Consider the following 26,262-nt stretch of genomic DNA (forward strand, 5'->3'; position numbering starts at 1 on the left):
CCTGCCTATATAATTCTGCCCCTACTGGTTACATGGGAAGCCTTGGTTTCCTAAAGTGTTGAGATTACAGGTGTGAGCCACTGTACCAAGTCTGATTCTGGAATTTTGTATATGCAGACTCCTCCTGCTAAAATAATATATATTATATATAATATATATTCCATAATATATATAACATACATACATATATTATTTTAGCATATATTATATAATATACAGTAATAATACACATAGTACATAATTATAATAAATATGATATAATATATATTCCATTGTATAAAACATATAATATATGTAACGGAATATTATTCAACCTTGAAATAGAAGGAGATCCTGACATTTATCACAAGACGGGTGGACCTGGAGGACATTTTGCTGAGTGAAATAAGCCAGACACAAAAAGAAAAATATTGCATGACGTCACTTACATGAGGAACTTTTTTTAATCAAGAGAGACAGCTCAAATACACAGAAATAAAGAATGAAACAGTTGGGGAAGGAAATGGGGAGATGTGGGTCAAAAAACACAAAATAGCAGATATGCAGGATGAACACCACACAGGTGATGGTGATTTTACGCCCCTCCCAAGGTGTCATTCAGAGGCACGTGGTCTCCATCTGACCCTCACTGGTGATATTGATTAGATCACCTGGTCCAGATGTTGTCCAATTTCTTCGCTGTACAATTTCTATTACTTTTTCTCCATTCCAACATACGAGCAGTTTATAGAGAGGCATTTAAGGCAATTCAAATATCTGCTCGTCATGCAAATGTCCCCCAGTTGTGTCATATAGATGACAATTCTTGCCTGATTCAACCTTTACCACTATGATGGCTACAAAATGCTGTGGGTTGTAGTTGAAAATTTGAGTCTTGAGTAGAAATTGGAGAAACATGCTGGACCGTCAGATTCCACCGGGGCACGGCCGCCATGCCAATCCAAACTTCAAAACTACAATTCCCAGCATCCTCTCCGCCCCGCTTCCGTATTAGACGCAGCCAATGAAGTCCCGCGAGAATTGGAAGGCGGCAGTGAAGCGGAAGCCATTACTCTCTGGAGGCTATTGCCCCGAGACACATGGGCCAAGGAGGGGTCAGCGGCGAATTCTTTTGGCCTGTTGGGGACCCCTTGCGTCCCCACGCCAGACTGGACCTCCCGTATGAACTTCTCTTCGCATCGGCGGCGGCTTCCGTCACCTCCGCTCCCCCGATCATACTCCCAGTCGTGTAAGCCCTGCTTTCCTTAACCCTTCTCCCCCTCAGTTCCAGGGGTCACGGGAGGCCTATCTGGCGGTGAGGACTAAGAGGGTACGAGGGTCGGGGGCTAAAGAGCTAGGCATCCAGACGAGGGGTGCGTTTAGATCTCGCGATCAGCGATATGAAAAGCTGGGGACGCGAAGGATAAAATTGGACCATTGCAGCTAGTGATGAGAGAAGCATTGGTCACCTGATCCTGAAAAGCCCTGAGTCTCTGGTGGGGGCGGAAAAGCCCGGCTGAAGTGAATTCAAGAGTTTGGGGGCAGTTCAGGAGATTGGGGGGCGTCAGGATTTGGACATCGCGAGGAGAAATCACCTTCTTTCTGCGCTGTAGTCAATTTTATCTCGTGAATGTCAGCACATTGGTGTTCTTTTTAGCACTTACCTTGAGTACCTTTTATATTTTTAAGTCCTTCTGGTTGCACTTTTTTATTTATTTTAATTTTAGTGGACTCTCTTGTAAATAGCCTATATGTATATTTACTATTCAGTTCAACATTTTGTTAATTAACTTGAGTTAGTCCAGTTATACTTATCGTGATTATTAATATTTTCCATTGAATTTTACCGTCTTATTTTGTGGTGTGTCCTTTTCTATGCACATATTTTAACACTGGAAAATAGGACATACATGCAAAAAAAGTATGATTACACACACACGCAGACTTACACACACTTAAAAGGACAACAGTAAAGCGAATTTACAAACCAGGCCAAGAAAGAGATTATTAAATCTCAGAAAGCTGTGTACCTCTTCTAAACTGCATCCTCCTCTCCCACCAATACTTTCTCCGTGGATTTGACTGCGTATACATCTTTTCCAGAAAATATATTTCCTAAATTTTGGTAATTATTTGTGAATGAACTCAGGCGCTTCAGTATTTTTGGAAACAATCTTTTTCTGTATTGATGCAAGCACACCTTTGTAATTTAGAGATTTCTAAATATCTTGTAGATGAAGTACTTACACCTAGCCATTCTTTTTCAGGAATGTCATGGCTTAAATTCTAGTCAGTTCACCAAATTCCACATACTGGACTTTTGTTTTCAAGTTGTGGTGAATCTATATTTGAACTTTGAGAATATTGTCATTTTTATGCCATTGAGTTGCAGTTAATTGATTTACATCATTTATTTACATCTTCTTTAATGCCTTTCAATAAAATGTTTGTTGTTGTTGTTGTTGTTTTTCCTTTTTGAGATGGAGTCTCACCCTTGTAGCCCAGAATGGAGTGCAATGACAATCTCCGCTCACTGCAACCTCTGTCTCCCTGGTTCAAGCGGTTCTCCTGCCTCAGCCTCCTGAGTAGCTGGGAATACAGGCATCCACCACCACACCCAGCTAAATTTTGTATTTTTAGTGGAGATGGGGTTTCAACATGTTGGCCAGGCTGGTCTCGATCTCCTGACCTCAGGTGATCCACCCGCCTTGGCCTCCCAAAGTGCTGGGATTGCAAGAGAGAGCCACGATGTCAGGCTCAGTAAAGTTTTATAAGTACCTGCAAAAAGGATTTAGGTTGTTTTTGTTATATTTATTCTTAGGAACTTTGTTTTTTGGTGCTCAGAAAAGTCTAACTTTTGTGTAGTTTGTTGGATGTTCTTTGTAGACAAAGAAAATGTGTACAAGTCAAAGGGAAAATACAAATATTTATTTTATACAGACGATAAATTGTCTTTTTTGTTTGTTTTTTGTGCTGGACTGGGTGGGGACTTCCATTGTCATTGACTGGAGTTTGGATGGCACACTCTAGGCAGGCCTGTTTATTTTCTGATCTTAAAGGGAATTGTCATTTGTGTCTGCCGAAGGCTTTTCTTTCGAAGAGTTTTTATTAGATCAAGGAAGCTCCCCTCTTTTCCTACTTGAGTTTTTCTTGTGAATTGCTGCAGGCTTTTAACAAGTGATTTTTTTTTTTTTTTTTTGCCATTATGTATCTGTTTATTGATACATTTTGTATCTGTTTGATACAAAATCTATATTGATAGTTTTGTATCTGTTTATTGATACATTTCTAGTACCTTAAATTATGGCACTCAGTACTGCTGTGTAACAAATTAATGAGTGAATAATCTAATTTTATTTTCTATCCTGTAGTGTGGCAAATTAAACCAATTGATTTTCTCTTGTTACATTGAATTTGTATTGGTAAATAATTTGGAAAGGACGTTACTATTTGTCACTTTTGGCTTCGGTTTGCTAATACTTTGTTTGGTGTTTTTGGATCTATGCTTGAGTGAAATGTTCCTTTTCTGTTTCAGATTTATGCCAGCCTCATAAAATGGGATGAGAAGTGTTCTGTTTTCTAAACTCTGGAATGTTTTGCATAAGAATAGAATCTTTTGTTCCTTAGAACGGGAGTGGTTCCTGGAAAAACCATTTGGGTCTGGAGTTTTCTTTGTGGAAAGTTTTAAAGCTATTGTTTCTGTTCTTTTAAGGTTTGTGGGGCATTCAAGTTTTCTGTGTTGTTATGATGAGTAAAATTTCTTTAGGAATTTATTTATTCCATCTGAGGTTTAAATTGTATAGTCAGGGTTGTTCATAACATACTCAAATTTTTAATGCTTGCTACATTTGTAATGTTATCCACTTTTTTATTTGTAATAATTATATGTTGCTTTTTACAAAAATAAATTCCGTCAGAATGTTGTCAGTTTTCTTCTTAAAGAACTTCTGGCTTGATTGAACCACTTTATGATATATATGTTTTCTATTTTATAACTTTCTGATTGTTATCATTTTCTTCCTTTTGGGATGTTTCTTTCCAGTTTCTTATGTTGAATGCCTGTCACATCCCAAAGAATTGCAGTATCATATTTTATTGTATTTTAATTATAATATCAAATATCATGGCTTCTTTGGCATGCAGATTTAGAATTCTTTTCTTTTAATTTTCATTTCTGTGACTTTTTTTCTGGTTATCTTTTGGTCATTGTTTGCCAACTGCATTGCTCTGTGGTCAAGCATTTTCTGAGACAAACATGGCCCCATGAGTGGTTGGATTTTATAGTTAGGAAATACTGTTTCATCATGTTCCATCTGCATGTAGTTATTGAACTGCCTGCTTAAACTGGATTTGTGAGAGCTCTGGTGGTGGCTTCATCCATTTCTCCTTAGAGTTCTGTCCCCCTTTTGTTTTTTTTTTTAATTTTTGTGTTTTCCTTTTTTTTGAGGCTGTGTTTTGTACACACACACACACACACACACCTCTTTTTGGATTTATAACTTTTTATTATGTAATACTTCATTTTTCTCTATGAGCTTTTTTGCCTTAATCTGTTCTGTCTGACACTAACATTCAAACCAGCTTTCTTTTTTTTTTTTTTAACTTGCCTTATATATCCTTTTATTTCCATTCTTATTGTACTCTTTTTTCTTTTCTTTTCTTTTTTTTTTTTTTTGAGACGGAGTTTCACTCTTTTTGCCCAGGCTGGAGTGCAATGGCGCGATCTTGGCTCACTGCAACCTCCACCTCCTGGAATCAAGTGATTCTCCTTTCTCAGCCTCCCAAGTAGCTGGAAGTACAGGCGCATGGCACCACACCCAGCTAATTTTTTTATTTTCAGTAGAGATGGGGTTTCATCATATTGGTCAGGCTGGTCTCGAACTCCCGACCTCAGGTGATCCACCTGCCTTGGCCTCCCAAAGCATTGGGATTACAGGCATGAGCCACCGCGCCCAGCTCTTATTGTATTCTTATATTTAAGATATCTCTTGTACGTAGCATATAATTGGATTAATCTATTCTGTGAATTTAGTATTTTAGTTAAAGCATTTATTCTGTTAGCATCTTCTGTATTAATATATTTGAATGTTACATTTGTCTTCTGTTTTTTCTCTAGCTTCTTTTGTGTATTTTTGTCATTCTCCTTTTTTATTTTCTGTACATTTTGAATTTATTTACTCTATTATTTCAGTGGTTGTTCTAAATAATTCTTACCCATGCTTGTTCACTAAATCTAGATTTGCATATGTTACTCTCCTGATTTACATGGTTTTCTTATGCATTTTCATTCTTTCTGTATTGATATATCATAGTTGCACATATTGAGTTCTTTTTTAAACCTCAGAAGAAATTATTATTGCTATTGCATGCCATCATTTCTTGTTTCATTATACTCACATGTTTGTCACTTTGAGCACTTTAGTTGGTTCTTACACTTTTTGGTGTAATTCTTCCACTGTTTGCTTTGGTTCTTTAATTACCTCTTTCTCCCTGAGGTATGTCTTTGATGATGTCTCTTTTCTGTGGGTTGCAAGCCCACAGGAACTTTGTTTTTTGGTGCTCAGAAAACACTTCTTTCCCTCTTTCTCAGTGGACATTTTTGGTGGTAATAGAATTTTATATTTCAGAACTATGAAGATGTTCCATTATCTTCTGGCTTCCACTTGTTAATGATGAGAAGTCAGCTGTCAGTCTAATGTTTGTTTGTTTGTTTTCTGAGACAGAGTCTCACTCTTGTTGCCCAGGCTGGAGTGCAATGGCGTAATCTCATCTCACTGCAACTTCTGCCTCCTGGGTTCCAGCAATTCTCCTGCCTCAGCCTACTGAGTCGCTGGGATTACAGGCATGGGCCATGACACCCAGCTAATTTTTGTATTTTTAGTAAAGACAGGGTTTCACCATGTTGGCCAGGCAGCAGTTTTAGGAGCCTAGAAATGTGAGTTTTTCGTTTTGTTTTGTTTTGAGACAGGGTCTCGGTATGTTGCCCAGGCTGGTCTCAAGCTCCTGCGTGCAAGTGATCCACCTGCCTTGGCCTCCCAGCATGCTGGGATTACAGGTGTGGGCCACCATGCCCAGGCTTGCTTTGTTTCTTAATAGAGAGATATTTACGGTGTGTTTTAACAAGACCTCCAGGTGACTCCCATGTAACTTAAAGTTTGAGAACTATTGCTTAAAAGGTAACCTGTCTTTTTCTCCTCTGGCTGCTGTTGAGATATTCTTTTTACCATTGGTATTATCTGGTTCATTGTGCTTAAGATTTTATCTCTCTTCAATCTGTTTATATTTTCCTTCAAAATGAAAAATCTACAGCCATTATATTTTGCAGTAATTGCTTAGCCTCCTTCTCTGTCTCTCATCAGTAACTCCAGTTAGAAATGGTTCAATTCCTTATCTTCTGCCCCCGCATGGTTCTTAGCTGTATTTATGTTCCTCGACTCTTTTTCTGTGCTTCCCTTGCATTTATTGCTACAACTGGCTTTGAAACTTCAGCCTTCATAAAAATTTCATGTAGAGTTTATTAAAATACTGATTCATCAGGCCACCCCAAAGAGAATTGAACTGAGATATGATCTGGGTGTCAGAGTTACTTAAAGTGCTCCAGGGGACGCTTATGCAGCAGACTATATTTAAGAAACAAATTATTATTATTATTATTATTATTATTATTATTGGCTGTGTGTAATCTAAAAGCTATTTACTTAGGGCTTTTGTTGTGGGTTTCCATTTTGCTTTTTTTTTTTAGCAATTGTAATTGCCCTTTAGAAATCATAAATTTTTAATTTTCTGAATGTTAATTTCTTGCCAGCACATGAATTTGAAACATATCATCTGTCTGTACTTTGTGTTGCATTTGAAATAGTTATGCATGGAAGGTTTAATTGGGGCACCTAGGTTGCTTGTTGGAAACAGAATTCCTACCCTGCTCCCCACCCCCTGGGACATCTCATCTAGCTGGTTGAAAGGAGGGTATATTGATTTACTAATGTAATGCATTTCTGGACCAAGAAAATGGCATATGATGTTCTCACAACCTTTGTTGCCTTCTCTCTGTCTCTCGCTATATATATATTGTATATATTATTTATATATATATATTTTTTTCTTTTTATTTTTGAGACAGTGTCTCATTTCTGTCACCCAGGCTGGAAGTGCAGTGGCATGATCTTGGCTTACTGCAACCTCCGCCTCTCAGGTTCAAGCAATCTTCCCACCTCAGCCTCCCAAGTAACTGGGACGGCATGTGCCACCATGCCTGGCTAATTTTTTTGTATTTTTAGTAGAAACAGGGTTTCACCATGTTGGCCAAGCCAGTCTTGAACATCTGACTTCAAATGATCTGCCCGCCTCAGCCTCCCAAAGTGCTGAGATTACAGGCATGAGCCACCATGCTGGGCCTATATTTACGTGAATAACAGTGGTAGAAAGGGTTCTAGCAAGGGCAGAAATACCAGTCAGTAAAAGTAACAAAAGAATTATTCTCTCTACAGTATTTACATCTGCAAATTCTGAATATCCTGGGATACTGTGATTAAGTTGAATATGGGGATAAAATCAAATATTGGGAGAATTATGGTCCTGAGAAAGCTCATAATGGAACAGTTTTGGGCAACATTTGTTTTGGACCACAAACTTGATGGAGGAGGCAGATCTTCTAAAACTGAGGAGCAGGGCTGGAGCAAGGGTGAGGTTTGTGAGTGCAGAGCCAGGGAGCCACTCACTCTGAGCCAACCTTGTGCTTGTCTGACACCAGAAGTACTTCCTTAAATACCACACTCTTGTCTAGCAGCCTTGGTTGCCTCATCCCAGTCCTGGCCCTGGTGAGGAGAAAAACAGATCCCAATGAGAATAGAATAAGATATGTAGAAATAGAAAAATAGAACTGCTTTCACCATGCTGTAAAGAAAATTAAAAGAGAAATTAAGCAACCCCAACAGCTCTGAAAAATTAACCTGTCCGTTCTAACTCATCCATAGTGACAGCATTCCAATGACCCTGGTTTGTTTTTTTTTGTTTTGTTTTGTTTTTTGAGATGGAGTCTCGCTCTGTCGCCCAGGCTGGAGTGCAGTGGCGCAATCTCAGCTCACTGCAAGCTCTGCCTCCTGGGTTCACAGCATTCTCCTTCCTCAGCCTCCTGAGTAGCTGGGACTACAGGCGCCTGCCACCGCGCCTGGCTAATTTTTTGTATTTTTAGTAGAGATGGGGTTTCACCATTCACAGGATGGTCTCGATCTCCTGACCTCATGATCCGCCTGGCTCAGCCTCCCAAAGTGCTGGGATTACAGGCGTGAGCCATCGCGCCCGGCTGATCCTGGTTTTGTTTCATGTATCATGCAGAAACGGGACAGAATGTCTCTGAGTTCATAGATCCTACAGCTGTTCTAGACACCCTGCTCCACATCCTGCTGGGGTCGCTTAGATGCTGAAATCTTCCTGCTTTATTTGTATTCATGGCCACCAGTTCTTTGAGACTCTCTGATACGGTTTGGATGTGTATCCACCCCCCGCCCCCCAGTCTCATATGGAAATGTAATTCCCAATGTTGGAGGTGGGGCCTGGTGGGAGGTGATTGGATTATGGGGGCAGATTTCTCATGAATGGTTTAGCACCATCCCCCTTGGTACTGTCCTCGTGATAGTGAGTTCTCCTGAGATCCGGTCATTTAAACGTGTGTGGCACCTCCCCCCAACCCTTGCTGTCTTGCTCCTGCTTCACCATATGCCTTGCCTGCTTCCCTTTTGCCTTCTGCTATGATTGGAAGCTTCCTGAGGCCTCCCCAGAAGCAGATAGCACTGTGCTTCCTGTAGAGCCTACAGAACTGTGAGCCAATTAAACCTCTTTTCTTATAAATTACCCAGTCTCAGGTATTTCTTTATAGCAGTGCAAGAATGGACTAATACACCATCACCCAGCACTGACAACCCCTGAAAGTGATAGAATCACTCAGGTGAGAACTTGGCCAGAAGCTCCACTCTGAGCTCTGCTTTGCATCGTTGCAAAACATCGACAAGGTTCCACAGACTGAATTGATGTGGGTGCGCTCTCTAAGCTCCAGCCCTCTGGACACTTTGTCCTTCATGGAGGGTGGTGGTGAATGTTGGCCCCAGGGTGTTGGGCTAAGCCATAGGGCTGTGTCCTAGTACCTGGATTACTGTTTAATTTCACAGGACCTTCTGAGGAGATCCCAGACCCCCTACATTCCATAGGCCCCTCCTTTATGGTCTCCCAAGGTGGCATCCCCTGGGTGGCTGTCTCAGTATGAAGGCAAATGTAGATCAGCTTGCTCATCATCCATTCATTCTTTCATTCCCTACTTATTGTCTTATTTATATCAGGCACTGGAATGGTGAATGAAATATCATCAAAGTAAAAAATCTCTACTCACCTGGAATGTATTTTCTAGTTGGGCACACAGGAAATCAAAACAAGTAAACTACATAGTGTGCATGGAGGAGACAGCAGAGAGATAATAATGCTTACCCGGTGTTCTGTGTCCTGTCCTACATTTCCCAGGATCCTTGGAGCTGGCAGGGGCATGTGACTAGTTCTGGCCAATGGGCTGCAAGTGCTTCAGGGTCAAAATATAGACGACAGAATGCATAATTGTCCAGCTTCCTGCTCATCATCTATGACCAACATGGCCAAGGGTATCAGTTGGTTCAGAGACAAGTGGCATCCTTGAACAACAGGAAAACTTTTGGCATCAGCCTGGGTTGAACAAGTGACATGAGCAAGGCGTAAACTTTCCATTTTATTGAGTCATTGAGATTTGGGTTTGTCTGTTTTTGCAGTAAAAAATAGAGCCTAATCTTACACAGAACATTACTTGGAAATTAGTGCTTTGGGGAAAAAGAAAAGGAGTGGAGAATTGGGATTGAAAGAAGCAGGGGTTTGCATTTTAAAAAGTGGCCAAGGCGGGCAGATCAGCTGAGGTCAGGAGCTCAGGACCAGCCTGGCCAACATGGTGAAACCCTGTCTCTACTAAAAGTACAAAAATTAGCCGGACACAGTGGCACACCTATAGTCCCAGCTACTTGGGAGCCTGAGGCGGGAGAATCACTTGAACCCGGGAGGCGCAGGTTGCAGTGAGCTGAGATCACACTACTGCACTCCAGCCTGGGTGACAGAGCGAGACTCCATTTCAAAAGAAAAGAAAAGAGTGGCCAGTGAATGCCAGATCAGGACAGGTAAAGTTGAATAAAGATCTGAAGGATGAGAGGGGGCCAGGCACACTGAGAATGTGGGGGAAACATTTCAAGCAGAGGAGCAGCAGGTGCACAGACCCTGAGGTGGGAGCATGGCTGGCGGGGCCTGATGCACAGCAGTGAGGCTTATGTGGCTTGGGTGAGGGACCAGTGGCAGAGCGAGTTGTGGGTGAGGCGGCAGGGACCTGGGCCCTTGGTCTGAGTGAGATGGGACACCATCAGAGGATCTTGAACAGAGGAGCGATGTGATCTTCATTTTACCCATAAAGTTACGGCTGTCATGGAAGCTAAGGGAAGTCAGGCATAGCAGCTGGGAGACCAGTTAGGAAGCAGTTGGAATGTTCTAGAAGAGAAGCGATGCCTTATGCCAAGGCAGTAGCAGTGTAGGTGGTGAGAAGCAACCAGATTTTTGTATTAAGTTTTAAAGATAAGGCTGGCAGGATTTGCTGGTGATGCAGGTGTGGTTTATGGAAAAGAAAGAGGAGAGTTGAAGGTGATGACGAGCAAGGCTTTTGACTTGAGCCCCTGGGAGGCTGGAGCTGCCATCAACGTGGGGAGGCTGGTGGCAGCACAGTTGTAGGTGTTTAATGTGGGATCCTGTTGGCTGTTGCAGTAGGGATACTAAGTAGCCACCTGGCTGCCACTCACTCTGAGTCATTCTGGGTGGGGCAGGTGCCAGGGAGCGGAGAGTGGCACCCACTAGAAATGAACAATTCTGTGAAGTAATTGTGAAATCGTCAGTGGTCATTTTATTTTAATGATAATGGCATTTTAGAGTGAATGTTTGTTTACTGAGCCTATAGAGTTCCATACATAACCCAGTGTTAAAGTCTTCAGTTTCCAGATGAGAAAACTGAGTTTTGATTAACTGACTCTTGGGAGGGGAATGAGCAGAATTGTGGGCTTGCATTAAAGGGGAGTCTACTGAGGCCTCAGGGACAGGGAGACCTTCACAGAAGTGCAATCAGAACCTGGGTGTCAGCACCTCCAAATGGTGGGGGTGTTTCACAATGTGGACCTGTGGGAGATGGGGGAGAGGGGCCCAGGGGAACCGTGACCTTTAGGGGCCGGGCACAAGAGGGATCTCAAGCCAGAGTCTTCAAAAGAGCAACCAGAGATGTGAGCACAGACTGGGATGAGGGGGCTATGGCTGCAAGAGCAGTGGCATTCCCAGGAAGAGGGAGATAGATTCATAGTGAGCAAGATGATGTGTCAGGAGGTCAGGCAAAGGAAGGGTCAAGATGTAGTGTCAAGGAGTTCCCACATAGGGGACAGTACAGGTGACATAGGTCACTTTGAGAGGCAACAAGATGTGGCTCCGCAGTCACGTCAGCTGGGCTCACAACTTCCACCTATGACCTTGACCAAGTGTCTCAGACCCTTGGTGCCTTATTCTCTGGGTACTTGAGAATAATTCCAGGAGGTTGTGAGGATTAAATAGGAGTGGCCCTGGAAAGACTCAGGAGAATGTCTCATACCTTGTAAACACTACACATGTCGTTATTTGTAGAATTGGCATTAATGTTGGTGGGGAAATGTGGAATGGGACCTGCAGAAGCTTGTTAGTTGAGCATGAACGAATGAATGGTAGGTGAGGATGGAGATACTGTGCCTCAGGAACTGAGCCTCTGTCACCCTCTCTCCCCTTCCTCAGTAGTGACTTAATGTCAGAACCCAAAGGCACAATGACTAGAAAAGGGCTTTGTAAAAAGAATGAAAGCATCATGCATCTTTGAGTTGGCCCAAGATCAAATTTGGTGTTGAATAATGAATCCCCAAGGCAGAGTTTATATGTTAAAACATACTTCCTATATTATTGTTTTGAAATGTTTCTGAATATCTAAAACAATTCCAATAGCAGAAATACTAATTGATGTTGAAAAAGATTGTTATAACCCTGGTAATGTTTAAAAGTGGTAATATTGATTATTGATCTGAGTTAGATGTTAAAGTAGCAGCGTCACGGTTCTTACGTCAGTGCTGTCATGAGAGTCGCAGTGGAAACCAGAGAGAGGAGACATGTTCATACAAAGCAAATTAAATCCCCTCCCGAGGTGTGGGCCACCATACCTCACCAATGTATTGTGGTTTTGATGTTATTTCCATAATGACTGATGTTGTTAATCATCTTTTCATGTGTTTACAGTTCATTTCTGTAAATTTGGAGAAATGTCTGTTCTGTTCAAGTCTCCTGCCCACTTTTTTATTGGGTTGTCTTTGTTGTTGAGTTTATAATGATATTAAATCCCTATCACATACATGATTTGCAAATATTTTCTACCATTCTGTGTCTCATTCACTTTCTTGATAATGTCCTTGATGTTAATTCTAAATGTTTGGTAGGGTTCACCAGTGAAGCCCCTTGGTCCTGGACTTTTTTTTTTTTTTGAGACGGAGTCTCGCTCTGTCGCCCAGGCTGGAGTGCAGTGGCACGATCTCGGCTCACTGCAAGCTCTGCCTCCCAGGTTCATGCCATTCTCCTGCCTCAGCCTCCCGAGTAGCTGGGACTACAGGCGCTCATCACCACGCCTGGCTAATTTTTTGTATTTTTAGTAGAGATGGGGTTTTACCATGTTAGCCAGGATGGTCTCGATCTCCTGACCTCCTGATCCACCCGCCTCGACCTCCCAAAATGCTGGGATTACAGGTGTGAGCCACCGTGCCCAGCCGGTCCTGGACTTTTTATTTAATGGCTTTCGATGACTGCCTCAGTCTCTTGTTATAGGTCTCTCAATTTTCTTTTTCTTCTAGAGCCTGTTTGGGTATGTTTCAAGGAATTTGATACACCTAGAGCATTGATCCCCAAGCCCTGGGCCACAGACAGGTACCGGTCCCTGGCCTTTTAGGAACAAGGCCCTGCAGCAGGAGGTGAGCAGAGGGCAAGTGAGTGAAGCTTCATCTGTATTTACAGTGGCTCCCCATCACTCACATTACCCCTTAACTCCACCTCCTGTCAGATCATCAGCAGCATTAGATTCTCATAGGGGCGCAAACCCTATTGTGCACTGCACATGCAAGGGATCTAGATTGCACACTCCTTATGGAAATCTAATGCCTGATGATCTGTCAGTGTCTCCCATCACCTCCAGATGGGACCATCTAGTTTCAGGAAAACACTCTCAGGGCTTCCACTAATTCTACATTATGGTGAGTTGTATAATTATTTTACCATATATTACAATGTAATAATAATAGAAATAAAGTGCACAATAAATGTAATGCACTCAAGTCATCCCAAAACCATCCCCCCTCACCTCACCATCCATGGAAAAATTGTCTTCCATGACACCAGTCTCTGATGCCAAATTGGGTGGGGACTGCTAGTGTAGATAATCTAATGTGTTGGTGCATAATTGTTCATGGCGTTCTCTTACAGCCCTTTGAATTTCCGTAAGGTCAGTAGTAATGTCCCAGTTCCACTGATGATTTTAGTTACTTGCATCTTTTTTTGTTAGTAATTCTAGCTGTAGTTTTGTCACCTTTGTTGATCTTTTTGAAAGAACCAACTTTTGTTTTCATTAATTCTCCTTCTATTCTCTATTTCATTTGTCTCTGCTTTAATCTTTATTTCTTTACTTTTGCTTTCCCTAGGTTTAGTGTGTCAAGGTAGTTTTTTTTGTTTGTTTGTTTGTTTGTTTTTTGAGACTGAGTCTCGCTCTCTCACCCAGGCTAGAGTGTGATGGCACGATCTCAGCTTACCTCAACCTCCGCCTCCCGGGTTCAAGCGATTCTCCTGCCTCAGCCTCCCGAGTAGCTGGGATTACAGGCATGCACCACCATGCCCAGCTAATTCTTTGTATTTTTAGTAGAGACGGGGTTTCTCCATGTTAGTCAGGCTGGTCTCGAACTCCCGACCTCAGGTGATCACCCACCTTGGTCTCCCAAAGTGCTGGGATTACAGGCGGGAGCCACTGCACCTGGCTGGAACTGGTTTTTGTATGAGATGTCTTACTGGTGGCTTTTCCTAGGCAAAGGGAATAAGATCTCGAGTTCCTACTGGAACCTAAGTGTTAGAGATGGGGATTCAGGTTAAATGAGTGGATGTGATTACCTGGGCAAAGCATGAGGCATGCGAAGGAATGGGTAAAGGATGGCTCTTGAGCAGAATCAGCCTTTAGTGGTGAAAGAGGACCTCTGGATGGTCCAGATGATCCAGAGAAGCAGGGAAAGAACCAGAAGACAGTGGTAGAGGAGCCGAGAATAGAGAATGATTCTCAAAGAAAATAGACACCACATTTTCGTGAGACTCTAAGACTGAAGTGCGTTTACTGGATTCACTGACACAGGAGTAAATTGTATTTTCTGTGAGGATGGGGATGATGGTAGTGGATGCTGGGTGTACTGAATTGGGAGATGGTGAATGTAGACTGCTCCTAAGTTTTTGCTCGGAAGGGGGCACTAAGGGGAGCGAGGGCAGGCATTGGTTTCAAGATGGAATAGACCTGAGCATGTGTCCATGCATAGGAAATTGTCTAGCAGGGCGACAAATGAGGCTGAAAGTAAAGGAGAGCCAGGTAGTGCGAGGGTCCAGAGAAGGGGATGGGCCTGGAGCAGATTTGAAAGGATTGCCTTGAGAAGGGAGGGCAGACATCTCTTTGTCTGTCATAAAAGGAAAGGAGGAGGTCATAAATCAGTTGTGAGAAGAATATTTAAATAACTAGAAGCAAGAAGGTAAGAAAGCCTCATTTTTTTTCTTTCTTTTAAGCAGGGTTTAATATATGTTCAAGAAAATGCATAGGTCCTACTTAGGTGATCAGTTTGAATTTTTGACAATTGTGTACACTGTACATCTGAAAATAGGTAACGTTTCTATCATCCTAGAAAGTTCCCTTTGCTTCTTTCAGTCTATCCCTGTCTTGTGATCCTCCATTGAAGAAACCCCCCCCCTTTTTTTTTTCAATTCTATCAACTTAATTACGTTTTGCCTATTCATGGACATTATATTGTTGGAATCAGAGCGTTTCTTATGTGTCCAGTTTCTTTTGGCCAGCATCGTAGGGATTTCTCCGTGTAGTGTGTCTGCATGGTTTCTTTTTATTGCTGAGTAGTATTCCATTCTGTAAACATTGCAATTTGTATATCCATTCTCTGGTTGATAGATGTTTAGATTGTTTACAGTGTTTGGCTATTAGGAATCAGACTACTACAGACATTTTTGTATGAGTCTTTGTGGATATAAATTGTTTACAGTTTCTCTTATGTAAATATCTAGGAGCAGAATTGTTGGATCAGATAGTCAGTGTGCTTGTTAAAAACTGCCAAAGTGTTTTCCAAAGTAGTTGAACTACTTCACGCTCCTACCATCAGGATATGAGAGGTGCCAGTGTGCCCCAAACTCAGCAGCATTTAGTATTGGTAGTCTTTTTTATTTTGGCTGCTCTAGTTTTAATTTGCATTTCTTTAATGACTATGATGTTCAACACCATTCGATGTGATTCTTACTGGTTTTGTGAAATGTCTGTTTATTAATTAAAGTCTTTTGCCCTTTTTGTTGGGTTGATGTTCTTTCTTTCTTTCTGTTTTGAAGGAGTTCTTTTTATTTTTTCCAGTAAGCCTTTTGCACTCCTATGTAGGAGTTCTTTAATCTGAATACGAATTCTTTTTCAGGTGTATGCATTGCAGATATTTTTTTCCCAATCCGTGGTTCACTGTTCATTTTCCTTTTTTCTTTTTCTTTTTTTGTTTTTAGAGACAGAATCTTACTCTATTGCCCAGGCTGGAGTGCATGATGGTAGCTCACTGCAGCTGTTCTCTATGAATTTTTAAGTTTCTGATTCATCTCAAAAGATGTTTAAATTCAAATTCAGTGAGTGGAGGAGGTGGCAGAAGCATAGGTGGCCGTGAATCTCTAAAATGAGAGTTGATGTGAGAAGGTTGCACAGGAGACTTTGCCCAGAGAGCAGATTTCCAAATCATTGCCTGTGAGGTGAGGCTGATTCTAGTGATGATGCAGTCCAGGCCATGGCCCAAGGATGTATATATTGGTGTGGAGTGTGGGTGCAAAGGGCATTGGAGTTTGGAACTCATGGTTGGTCCTGGGTGGACCATCTTCATGGATAGAGCCATCCTAAATGATCGCAGGCCTTGAAGGTGAAGGAAGAGCAGAAGTCTAGGACCAGAGTGTTTAATGAGTGAGGGGGTTTAACAGAGTTGTACTTGGTGGCAAATCACTTAGGAAGAGTAATTCTGAACCCACTTATAGCAGATCAGGGGCTGTCCCCCCACCACATCACCACATTGCTGAGAGAGTTTACCTAAGTAAGATAAAAGTCCAGGATCAGGCAGATCTTGCTGCTCAAAAGAGGAAATGCCAAAAAACAAAACTCAGAGTTTTCTTTGGCAAGCAGGAGAGACAGATAGCCTTTCACTACTCCCGATGTTCTTTCATTTGCTACAGATGCCAGCCTGGAGAGTCACGTGAGAGCAAGAGAGTAGCTTTCTGGTTGTCCCGGTGCCCTGCTCAGGCAAACTGATTGCCATTCTCTGAGGATGGCAGCTCTGTCCCCTACATTTGGTAAGTTCTTGGGTCAGTGCGTGCCCTGAGAAAGTGAGTGCAAGTGGCCCCTGCCACTTGATGGGGTGAAAGATACGTACACCATAGAGGGCTGCTGGGAGAGGATGGGCAAGTGGAAAAGGGGTGGGAACAGAGCCCCAGCAGCCACCCCAGTGACTGTGTCTGCTGAGGGTCTTGGTGGGTCTGGGAGCGGGCCAGTGTCCTTACCATTCATGCGTGAAGAGGGTGCAGGTAATGGGTAACCCTGAGTTATCTCATTTATTATTTTGATCACTTTCAGCAAGGTCACAACTCTAGCTCTCAGAACTTGCATTTCTTCACTCCTAGGTTGGAACTATGTCACTTCTTATGAGTATGTAGCCCACCACCCTCTTTATGTTTTTGGTGGAACAGGGCTGCTCTGACTTGTTATGAAACTGATATGTGCAAGAGAGGTGGGGGGAGGAAGAGAGAGAGAGGATTGAGGATGTGAACACTCAGAATCAGTGTGGAGCAGTTGGAGGATGTGAACACTCAGAATCAGTGTGGAGCAGTTTCCTGGTTTACAAGTTTGTATTATGAGGCAGGGCAGGCTCTGATTCTCATGAACCCTCTTTTCTCCTCCAGCCACGTCCACCCAGGATTCTACCTGTCTCCAGGACTCAGAATTTCCTGTTTCTTCAAAAGACCGTTCCTGTCCCCAGAATTTGGACCTGTTCGCGTGCAGTGGTCTGGAGCCTCACACACCCAGTGCTGGTTCCCAGGTGCACTAAGATCTCTGGGTCCCTAGAGCAGGAGAGGCACTTCCTGGAAGACCCCACCAGTGCATGCTGGAATTCTTGCAGAGCTTCATCTCAGCCAATGGATGCCAGAACAGGGCCCAAGAGAGAGCCAAGGAATACTGGGGCTGTCCTGGTGTTGGGAAAGTTAGGGGAAGTGATTTATGTAGCATCTGTTTCCCTCATGCTTGCAAAATCTCAGGCCCATGCTCAGCCCCAGAGACGGGGGGAAATAAAGGGAAAAGCTCTCGGAGTGGGCTAGAACTGGAGGGAGATTAGTCCCTTGTCAGGGTTGCATCTGAAGCGACGGCACAGGACAAGATGGCCTCACTGGGGAGAGAGGATGTCTGAGGACTGACGCCTGGAGGAAATGTTGAGCCCCGTAGCAGGCCATCTGGAAATCCTGTGTTGGGTCTCTCATGCCCGGTCTTCAACCTCAGCCATCTTACCATGAACATCGTTAGGCTGGTTCCTCACTGACCCCAAGTTTGTGTGGCGTTCCAGGAATCGGTGACTTTCCAAGATGTCGCTGTGGACTTTACCGAGAAGGAGTGGCCCTTGCTGGATTCTTCTCAGAGAAAACTGTACAAAGATGTAATGCTGGAGAACTACAGCAACCTCACTTCACTGGGTAAGGCCAGTGCCATTTCTCCACTTATTCATTCATGAATTAGATGTTTTTGTTTGAGTATGTTCTGTGACCCAGGAACTATGCAGCGGTTCAGAACACAGCTGTGAACAAGCAGCCCCAGCACCCATGCTTAATGGGGTCTCTCCTGGGTATCGAGGCCCATCTATTGCAGGGACCATGGTGGTTCTCCGGTGTGTGTCTGAGCTTGGCATGGGCTTCTGAAATACAAAATCCCCATTCTTTTGGAGGGTCAGTGTGTGGGTACTTGTGATCTTATTTCCTATTTCTTTTTTTTTTTTTAATTTATTTTTGGTGATGAAGGGTTCTCACTATGTTGCTCAGACTGATCTTGAACTCCTGGCTACAGGCACGAGCCACCATGCTTTGCCTGTGGTTTTTTCTATCAGTCAAAAACTTTTACTGTGTTCCTTAGAAATTTTGGCACCACCATTTTGCCGCTCCTAAGTCAGACTTGTCCACCCTCAGAACACTGAAGACCCAAGTGTTGAGCCCAGGCTACTGGAAGGGGTTGTCCTCTGCATGGCCCTCCCTCAACCTGTGTCTTTCCCGTGAGTGTAGGGTATCAGGTCGGCAAACCCAGCCTCATCTCACACTTGGAGCAGGAGGAGGAGCCGAGGACAGAGGAGAGGGGCGCTCACCAGGGCGCTTGTGCAGGTGAGCGAGCCCCAGGCAAAGAGCGGTGCTGTGACTCTACCTCTATTCAGTGACTGGGGTGGAGGGAGGTAGGTTAGGGAGTGTCACCCAGGGAAATTGAGAGATGCTCCTTTCCTCTTTTTGCCCATCCATTCTCTGACAAATCTTTTGGTCCACACACTCCTTCATCTTTGACTTTCACATTCCCATTATTGGGCTCTTTGTCCCATTCTTTCATATTTGATGTTCCTGATCATCCTCTTTCTGTCATTATCAACATCATCTGAATTGCCTTAAATTTCTTTTTTTCTTTTTTTTTTTTTTTTTGAGACGGAGTCTCACTCTGTTGCCAGGCTGGAGTGCAGTGGCATGATCTCGGCTCACTGCAACCTCTGCCTCCCAAGTAGCTGGGACTACAGGCACGATGCCGCCATGCCTACCTAATTTTAGTATTAGTAGACATGGGTTTCACCATGTTGTCCAGGCTGGTCTCGAACACCTGACCTCAGGTGATCCACCCACCTCGGCCTCCCAGAGTGCTGGGATTACAGGCGTGAGCCACTGCGCCAGGCCTGAATTGACTTAAATTTCTACCCCTGGCATTGCCAAATATCTCACATGACCAGATTTTTTAACAATTGCTTTTGCACCACTTTTCCTTACATAGCCTTAGGATCTGCCAAGAAATCCACATGTCATTGTCGCCATCATCCCACCATTTTCCTTTTCCAACAATTAATACTTTTCCAATTTGTTTCAGATTGGGAGACTCCATCTAAAACCAAGTGGTCACTTCTTATGGAAGATATTTTTGGGAAGGAAACGCCCAGTGGTGTGACAATGGTAAGATTACCGTGGGATAATTCTGGATCTTCCTTCCACATCTGAGGAGACTAGGGCAGCCTAGGTTAGAAAAGCAGTTCAACACCAGGGCAAGCAGCTTCCCTCAGAGGAGACTGTGTTTCAGAGACACTGGGTATTACCAAGATGGAGACAACCCTAAACCTAACCTCAAGCTACTTCACCTAGAATGTCTCTGAGTGAAGATTTTTATAGCTGTGTCTCAGATATTGAGTGCTGGGGCTCAATGCAGTTTTTGTTTTATTTTATATTTATGCTATACACTTACTTATCAATTCAATTTTGGTGGTGTTTATTTTTTGGGGGGCAGACAGTCTCGCTCTTGTTGCCCAGTGCAGTGGGCAACATCTTGGCTCACTGCAACCTCTGCCTCCCAGGCTCAAGCCATCCTCCCACCTCAGCCTCCTGAGCAGCTGGGACTATAGGCATGTGCCACCACACTTGGCTAATTTTTATATTTTTTGCAGAGACAGGATTTCACCATGTCGCCCAGGCTGGTCTTGAACTCCTGGCCTCAAGAGATCCATCAGCCTCGGTCTCCCAAAGTGCTGGGATTATAGGCTTGAGCCACCATGCCCAGCCTCAATTCAGTGGTGTTTGTTTGTTTGTTTGTTTCTTTCTTTGTTTGTTTTGAGGCACAGTCTTGCTCTTGTCACCTAGGCTGGAGTGCAATGGCACGATCTCAGCTCACTGCAGCCTCCACCTTTCAGGCTCAAGTGATTCTCCTGTCCCACCCTCCCGAGTAGCTGGGATTACAGGTGTGCACCACCATGCCCAGCTAATTTTTGTATTTTTAGTAGAGACAGGGTTTCACCATGTTAGCCAGGCTGGTCTCGAACTCCTGATCTCAGGTAGTCCACCCGCCTTGGCCTTCCAGAGTGCTGGGATGACAGGCGTGAGCCACCTTGTCCAGCCTCAATTCCATTTTAAGCAGTGAAGAAATGCTATATGCAAAAAGCTTTGGAAAAGTAACACACGTGGAGCCTTATGGCCTGGCATTCACCTATTGTCTTTAATGGAGCTCAAATGGGGCAGGGACAGCACGTCTGCACGGCAGATGGTGACAGCTCTAGTCATAGTAATGTGCTTCTATCTGTTCATAGCAGTGTATGTGGGGATGACGCTTAGGGTTGCAATGAATATGAGAATTGCCTTTGTCAGCACTTATGTCTTAACCAACAGGAAAGAGCCGGTCTTGGAGAGAAGTCCACTGAATACGCTCACTTGTTCGAAGTCTTTGGCATGGACCCTCATCTCACTCAGCCAATGGGAAGGCACGCTGGCAAGAGGCCCTATCACCGCCGCGACTATGGGGTAGCGTTCAAGGGCAGGCCGCACCTCACTCAGCACATGAGCATGTACGACGGGAGAAAAATGCATGAATGTCATCAGTGCCAAAAAGCCTTCACCACGAGCGCGTCCCTCACACGGCACAGGAGAATCCACACCGGGGAGAAGCCTTACGAGTGCAGCGACTGCGGGAAAGCCTTCAACGACCCTTCAGCCCTTAGGAGCCACGCAAGAACTCACCTCAAAGAGAAGCCCTTTGACTGCAGTCAGTGTGGAAATGCATTCCGGACCCTCTCGGCCCTGAAAATCCACATGAGAGTTCACACTGGCGAGAGGCCTTACAAGTGTGATCAGTGCGGGAAGGCTTACGGCCGGAGCTGCCACCTCATCGCACACAAGAGAACGCACACCGGAGAGAGGCCCTACGAGTGTCACGACTGTGGGAAAGCTTTCCAGCACCCCTCCCACCTCAAAGAGCACGTGAGGAATCACACGGGGGAGAAGCCCTACGCGTGCACGCAGTGCGGCAAAGCCTTCCGCTGGAAGTCCAACTTTAATTTGCACAAGAAGAACCACATGGTGGAGAAGACCTACGAATGTAAAGAATGCGGGAAATCCTTTGGCGATCTCGTGTCCCGGAGGAAACACATGAGGATTCACATCGTCAAGAAACCCGTGGAATGTCGGCAGTGCGGGAAGACCTTCCGAAACCAGTCCATCCTTAAGACTCACATGAACTCTCACACTGGAGAGAAACCATACGGGTGCGATCTCTGCGGGAAAGCTTTCAGCGCGAGTTCAAACCTCACCGCACACAGGAAGATACACACGCAAGAGAGACGCTACGAATGCGCCGCCTGCGGGAAAGTCTTCGGTGACTATTTATCCCGGCGGAGGCACATGAGCATTCACCTTGTAAAGAAACGAGTTGAGTGTAGGCAGTGTGGCAAGGCCTTCAGGAACCAGTCAACGCTGAAGACGCACATGCGAAGCCACACGGGGGAGAAACCGTACGAATGCGATCACTGTGGGAAGGCCTTCAGCATAGGCTCCAACCTGAACGTGCACAGGAGGATCCACACCGGGGAGAAGCCCTACGAATGCCTTGTCTGCGGGAAAGCCTTCAGCGACCACTCATCCCTCAGGAGCCACGTGAAAACTCACCGAGGAGAGAAGCTCTTTGTGTCATCCGTGTGGAAAAGGCTCCAGTGAGCGCGCCTGCTTTAGAGACACAGGATGATTCAGACCGGAAACAGACCTCGTGGGTGTAAGAGGAAGCCTCTGTGAGCTCGCACCTTACTGGGTGCAAAAGAATCCACGGAACTTGGGAGAAGTCCAGTTCCTGTAAAAACTGGGAAGACGAGGCGTTCTCATCCCATAGGAGGTTTGTGAGAACTCACGCCGGGGGTGAAAATGGACGTCTGTAGCATGGAGAAGCCTTCAGGGTACATTCGACTCTTAACAAACACAGGAGGACTTAATGGCAGCTTGGCATTTAATGTCAAAATCCAAGCGTGGCATTTAATGTCAAAATGACTTCAGACCACTTCTAGCCTTCTGGGCCCATAAGCACACTAGGGAGCATCTCTGTAAACACAGTGGCTTCCTAGTCTCACTTGATTCCTCATGACGGAAATCACACTAAAGAGAGAAATCAGTGAAGTAAGGAACATGGAAGGTCATGAATGGGCCGCAAACCACGGCCCGCTGCTTGTCTTTGTATGGCTTGCCAGCTAACAATAGTGGTTCCATCTTTAAGGAAGAAGAATGTTTCAAAATTTGTGGCCAATGAAGTCTGAAATACTTCCTGTCATCTGCCCCTTTCCAGAAAAACTTGGCCGACCCTTGGTCTACAGCACGGGTTCTCAGTCGGGCGACAATTTGGCTGTCTAGGCGTCATTTGGCAATGTCTAGAGACATTTTTGGTAGTTAGAATGGGGGAGGAAGATACTCCTGACTTGCAATAAGAAGACATCAGAGATGCTGCTAAGTCGGCTCCAGCACACAGGAGCCCCCCACAATGAAGAGTTAGTGCCCCCAAACGTCACTGTTGCTGAGGTTGAAAATAATCATGCAGTCATTCCTCAATTACTGCCTGCAGCACCTCCTCCATTTTTATGAATCTTGTGAGCACTTACGCTAGGAGAAATTTCTTTTACAAAACTTTTAAAATGCAATTAGTGCTGATAATTCCTATGTGGACATGACTCCAGCCATGGTCCCCTCACTTGAGCATGTGAATATTCTCACGGAGAGAAGCTCCAGCGAGACTTTCCGGTGAATACGGGATTGCACTTACTCTTTCATCACGGAAACAGACCCCCGAGAGAAGCCCCAACGAGATTTTCCGGTGAATACGGGACTGCACGTACTCTCTCATCAGGAAAACAGAGCCCCGCTCATAAGTTTTTCATCTTTATTTTTAAGGTTACACTCCTCTAAATAACCCTTAAGCCTCATCAAGAAAGGTTTGTTTATAGTATTTTTACTATAGCTTCATCCTTGATAACGTCCTAATTTCCTTCTGGACAACCTCCTTGACCAATGGCATATTGAGATCTGTGTGACATGAGGATATTTCTCAGTACCAGTTTGTTACTGGTACCTGATGCACACGGATTGCGACCAGAGCATGATGCCTCCATCAAGTGGTAATATGTTTGCAGCCTGCTGTCCAGCCAAGAGTGACAGATACTTCTAGTGACTTCCCCGGTATCCACTCTCATCTTCTTCCAATATCAAGAGAATCCAGGTTCTGTCAGATTAGTAAGGTGTGCTAATCTAAATTTTTAAAAATCTCTTACAGGTTTTCTTGCAGCTAGTACCATCCATGTCTCACAGCCCTGGCCACTGACAGATCAGCAGATGTCACCACGTGGGCTTCTGAGAAAGCTCTTGAATGGGGATCGTTCTTAAACATGAATTCCTCCCTGTATGTTTTGTTCTTTGCTTTACTTTTCACCTTGCGAAGAGATCCAGTACCTAGTATTGGAAGATCCACCTTAACGACCGTGCATATGAAAACCACAGTCTAAGGAAGTGACTGCAGAAAGCTCACAGCGACCCTGGCCTCCCCTGTGGCCTCTTTGAGTGTCTGCACCAGCCCTGGACTTCCAGACTTCTATAACATGAGAAAAAATAAAACTGATTATTGGTTTAAGCTGCTATGGATATTTCATTGTTTTTCTTTTAAATTTATTTATTTTGAGATGGGGGTCTCCCTATGTTGCCTAGGCTAGATTCGAACTCCTGGGCTCAAATGATCTTCCTGCCTCAGTTTCCCACGTAGCTGAGAATACAGGCATGTGCCACCACACCCAGCTTGTTTTTCTATTTCATTTATTTATTGGTGGGAGGGGGTTTCTGCACCCAGCTGGATGCTGCCTGGAGCCCATACACCTGATCATTGGTAAGTTGTGCTCTTTTTTTGTTGTTTTTTTTTTTTTTTTTTTTGAGACAGAGTCTTGCTCTGTCACCCAGGCTGGAGTGCAATGGTGCAATCTCGGCTTACTGCAAGCTCTGCCTCCCAGGTTCATGCCATTCTCCTGCCTCAGCCTCCTGAGTAGCTGGGACTACAGGCGCCCACCACCACACTCGGCTAATTTTTTTTTGTATTTTTAGTAGAGATGGGGTTTCACCGTGTTAGACAGGATGGTCTTGATGGCCTGACCTCATGATCCGCCCACCTTGGCCTCCCAAAGTGCTGGGATTACAGGCGTGAGCCACCGCACCCAGCCATGTTCAGATGACTGATTAGCCTATCAAAGGCATTCTTCCATTTCTTTATGGTGGCTTTGATTTCTGATCTTTCCTTCTGATTCTTTGAGTTTCTATTTTTCTGCTGATGATGTAGGGCAGATGAGCCCCCAAACTGGGGGTTAGCCCAGGAGGGTTCTTGGCTTTGCTCAGGAAAGAATTCAAGAGGCAGCCAGCGGTAAAAGAAATTGGGTTTATTGAAGCAGCAGGGCACAGCCGAGTGGCTGCCCCTTTTGTGGAGCACGGCTGACTCATAGGCAGTATACCCAGCGTAGCAGCATATGGGCTGTTGGCTAGCAGTATTTATACCCAGTTTTAATTACATGCAAATTAAGGAGTGGGCTATTCAGACAGCACTCCTCATTCACCTTCCGCCATGATTGTGAGGCCTCCCCAGCCATGTGGAACTGTGAGTCCATTAAACCTCTTTATGAATTAGGCAGTCTCGGGTATGTCTTTATTAGCAGTGTGAGACACAGTTGCTCTGGTCTATAAATGACACATAGTTTTAAGTCTGTTTCCTGCAGTTCTCCTATGATTGGCCAGGGTTTTGATTCTGTTTTGTTTTTTTGCATTTTCAAATTAAGGGTAGATGAGTCTGAGGGTCTTGCTCCAGCTCTGTCTCAGGCCCCCCACCAGCTATCCCTCTTTCTTGCAGTTTACCTAACAGAGCCTTGGGGTGGGCATGTGTGGGACCGTGGTGCTAAGATTTAATGCTTTGTCTGATTTTACTCATAGTTATGTTGCAATTTTGGCATTCTCTATGTCTTGAAGGCACTGTTGAAGGTATAGTTTTGTGTAGAAGATTCATAGGTGTGGAGTTACTTCACAGCATTTGAGAGGAGATTTGGGGAGGTTGCTTACCACTCACTGGCCATTGTTTTTAGTTACCTGGAAGTCTCCTCACCTTAGTTTTTGGAGATACTTTGGCTGAATATGTTATTTTATTTTGTTTTAATTTATTTTTTGAGACAGAGTGTCGCCCAGGCTGGAGTACAGTGGCATGATCTCAGCTCACTACAACCTCCACCTCCCAGGTTCAAACGATTCTTGTGCCTTAGCCACCTGAGTAGCTGGGATTACAGGTTTGCACCACCATGCCTGGCAAATTTTTGTATTTTTAGTAAAGTTGAGGTTCCATCACGTTAGCCAGGCTGGTCTTGAACTCCTGACCTCAGGTGATCTGCCTGCCTCAGCCTCCCAAGGTGCTGGGATTACAGGTGTGAGCCACCGTGCCTGGCCTGGATATGCTTTAAAGAGGTCATTTCTTTGTCTTCTGGCCTCCATTGTTGCTGACTAAAAGTTAGCGTTATTCTTAACATTACTCCCCTGTATGTAATGTGTTGCTTGTCACTGGCTCCTCTTCAGATAATTATCTTGGGTTTTCAACAGTTTGACTGTGTGTCTTGGTGCAGTTTCCTGTGCATTTACTCTGCTTGGGGATCCTTGAGATTCTTAGATACGTGAGTCATTGTCTTTCACAAGGAAGTATTTGGCCATTATTTCTTCATAATTTTTTAATTGTGGTAAAATAAACATAACATGAAATTCACTGGGTTTTTTTGTTTGTTTGTTTTTGTTTTTTGAGGCGGAGTCTCGTTCTGTTGCCCAAGCTGG

The 26,262-nt window shown here is 44.2% G+C and overlaps 1 protein-coding gene across 3 annotated transcripts; it reads left to right on the plus strand.

Moving 5' to 3' along the window:
• Window positions 1–999: 999 nt before the first annotated feature.
• On the plus strand, window positions 1,000–24,054 carry ZNF317 (zinc finger protein 317). Of its 3 annotated transcripts, XR_610322.5 has the most exons (8): window positions 1,000–1,228; window positions 16,579–16,695; window positions 17,302–17,438; window positions 17,958–18,084; window positions 18,664–18,759; window positions 19,499–19,581; window positions 20,782–23,601; window positions 23,696–24,054. XR_610322.5 is itself a non-coding variant. In XM_003809614.6 (7 exons), the coding sequence occupies exons 2-7, from the start codon at window positions 16,671–16,673 to the stop codon at window positions 22,099–22,101; spliced, it is 1,788 nt and encodes a 595-aa protein (XP_003809662.1). In that variant the 5' UTR covers window positions 1,000–1,228; window positions 16,579–16,670; the 3' UTR covers window positions 22,102–24,054. The 3 variants fall into 3 exon arrangements, 2 of the variants coding, with proteins under 2 accessions (XP_003809662.1, XP_003809663.1); XM_003809614.6 differs by having other exon boundaries at window positions 20,782–24,054; XM_003809615.6 differs by lacking the exon at window positions 18,664–18,759 and having other exon boundaries at window positions 20,782–24,054.
• The last annotated feature ends 2,208 nt before the right edge of the window (window positions 24,055–26,262 follow it).

The sequence above is a fragment of the Pan paniscus genome, chromosome 20 (assembly GCF_029289425.2).
Source record: "Pan paniscus chromosome 20, NHGRI_mPanPan1-v2.0_pri, whole genome shotgun sequence".
Taxonomy (NCBI): domain Eukaryota; kingdom Metazoa; phylum Chordata; class Mammalia; order Primates; family Hominidae; genus Pan; species Pan paniscus.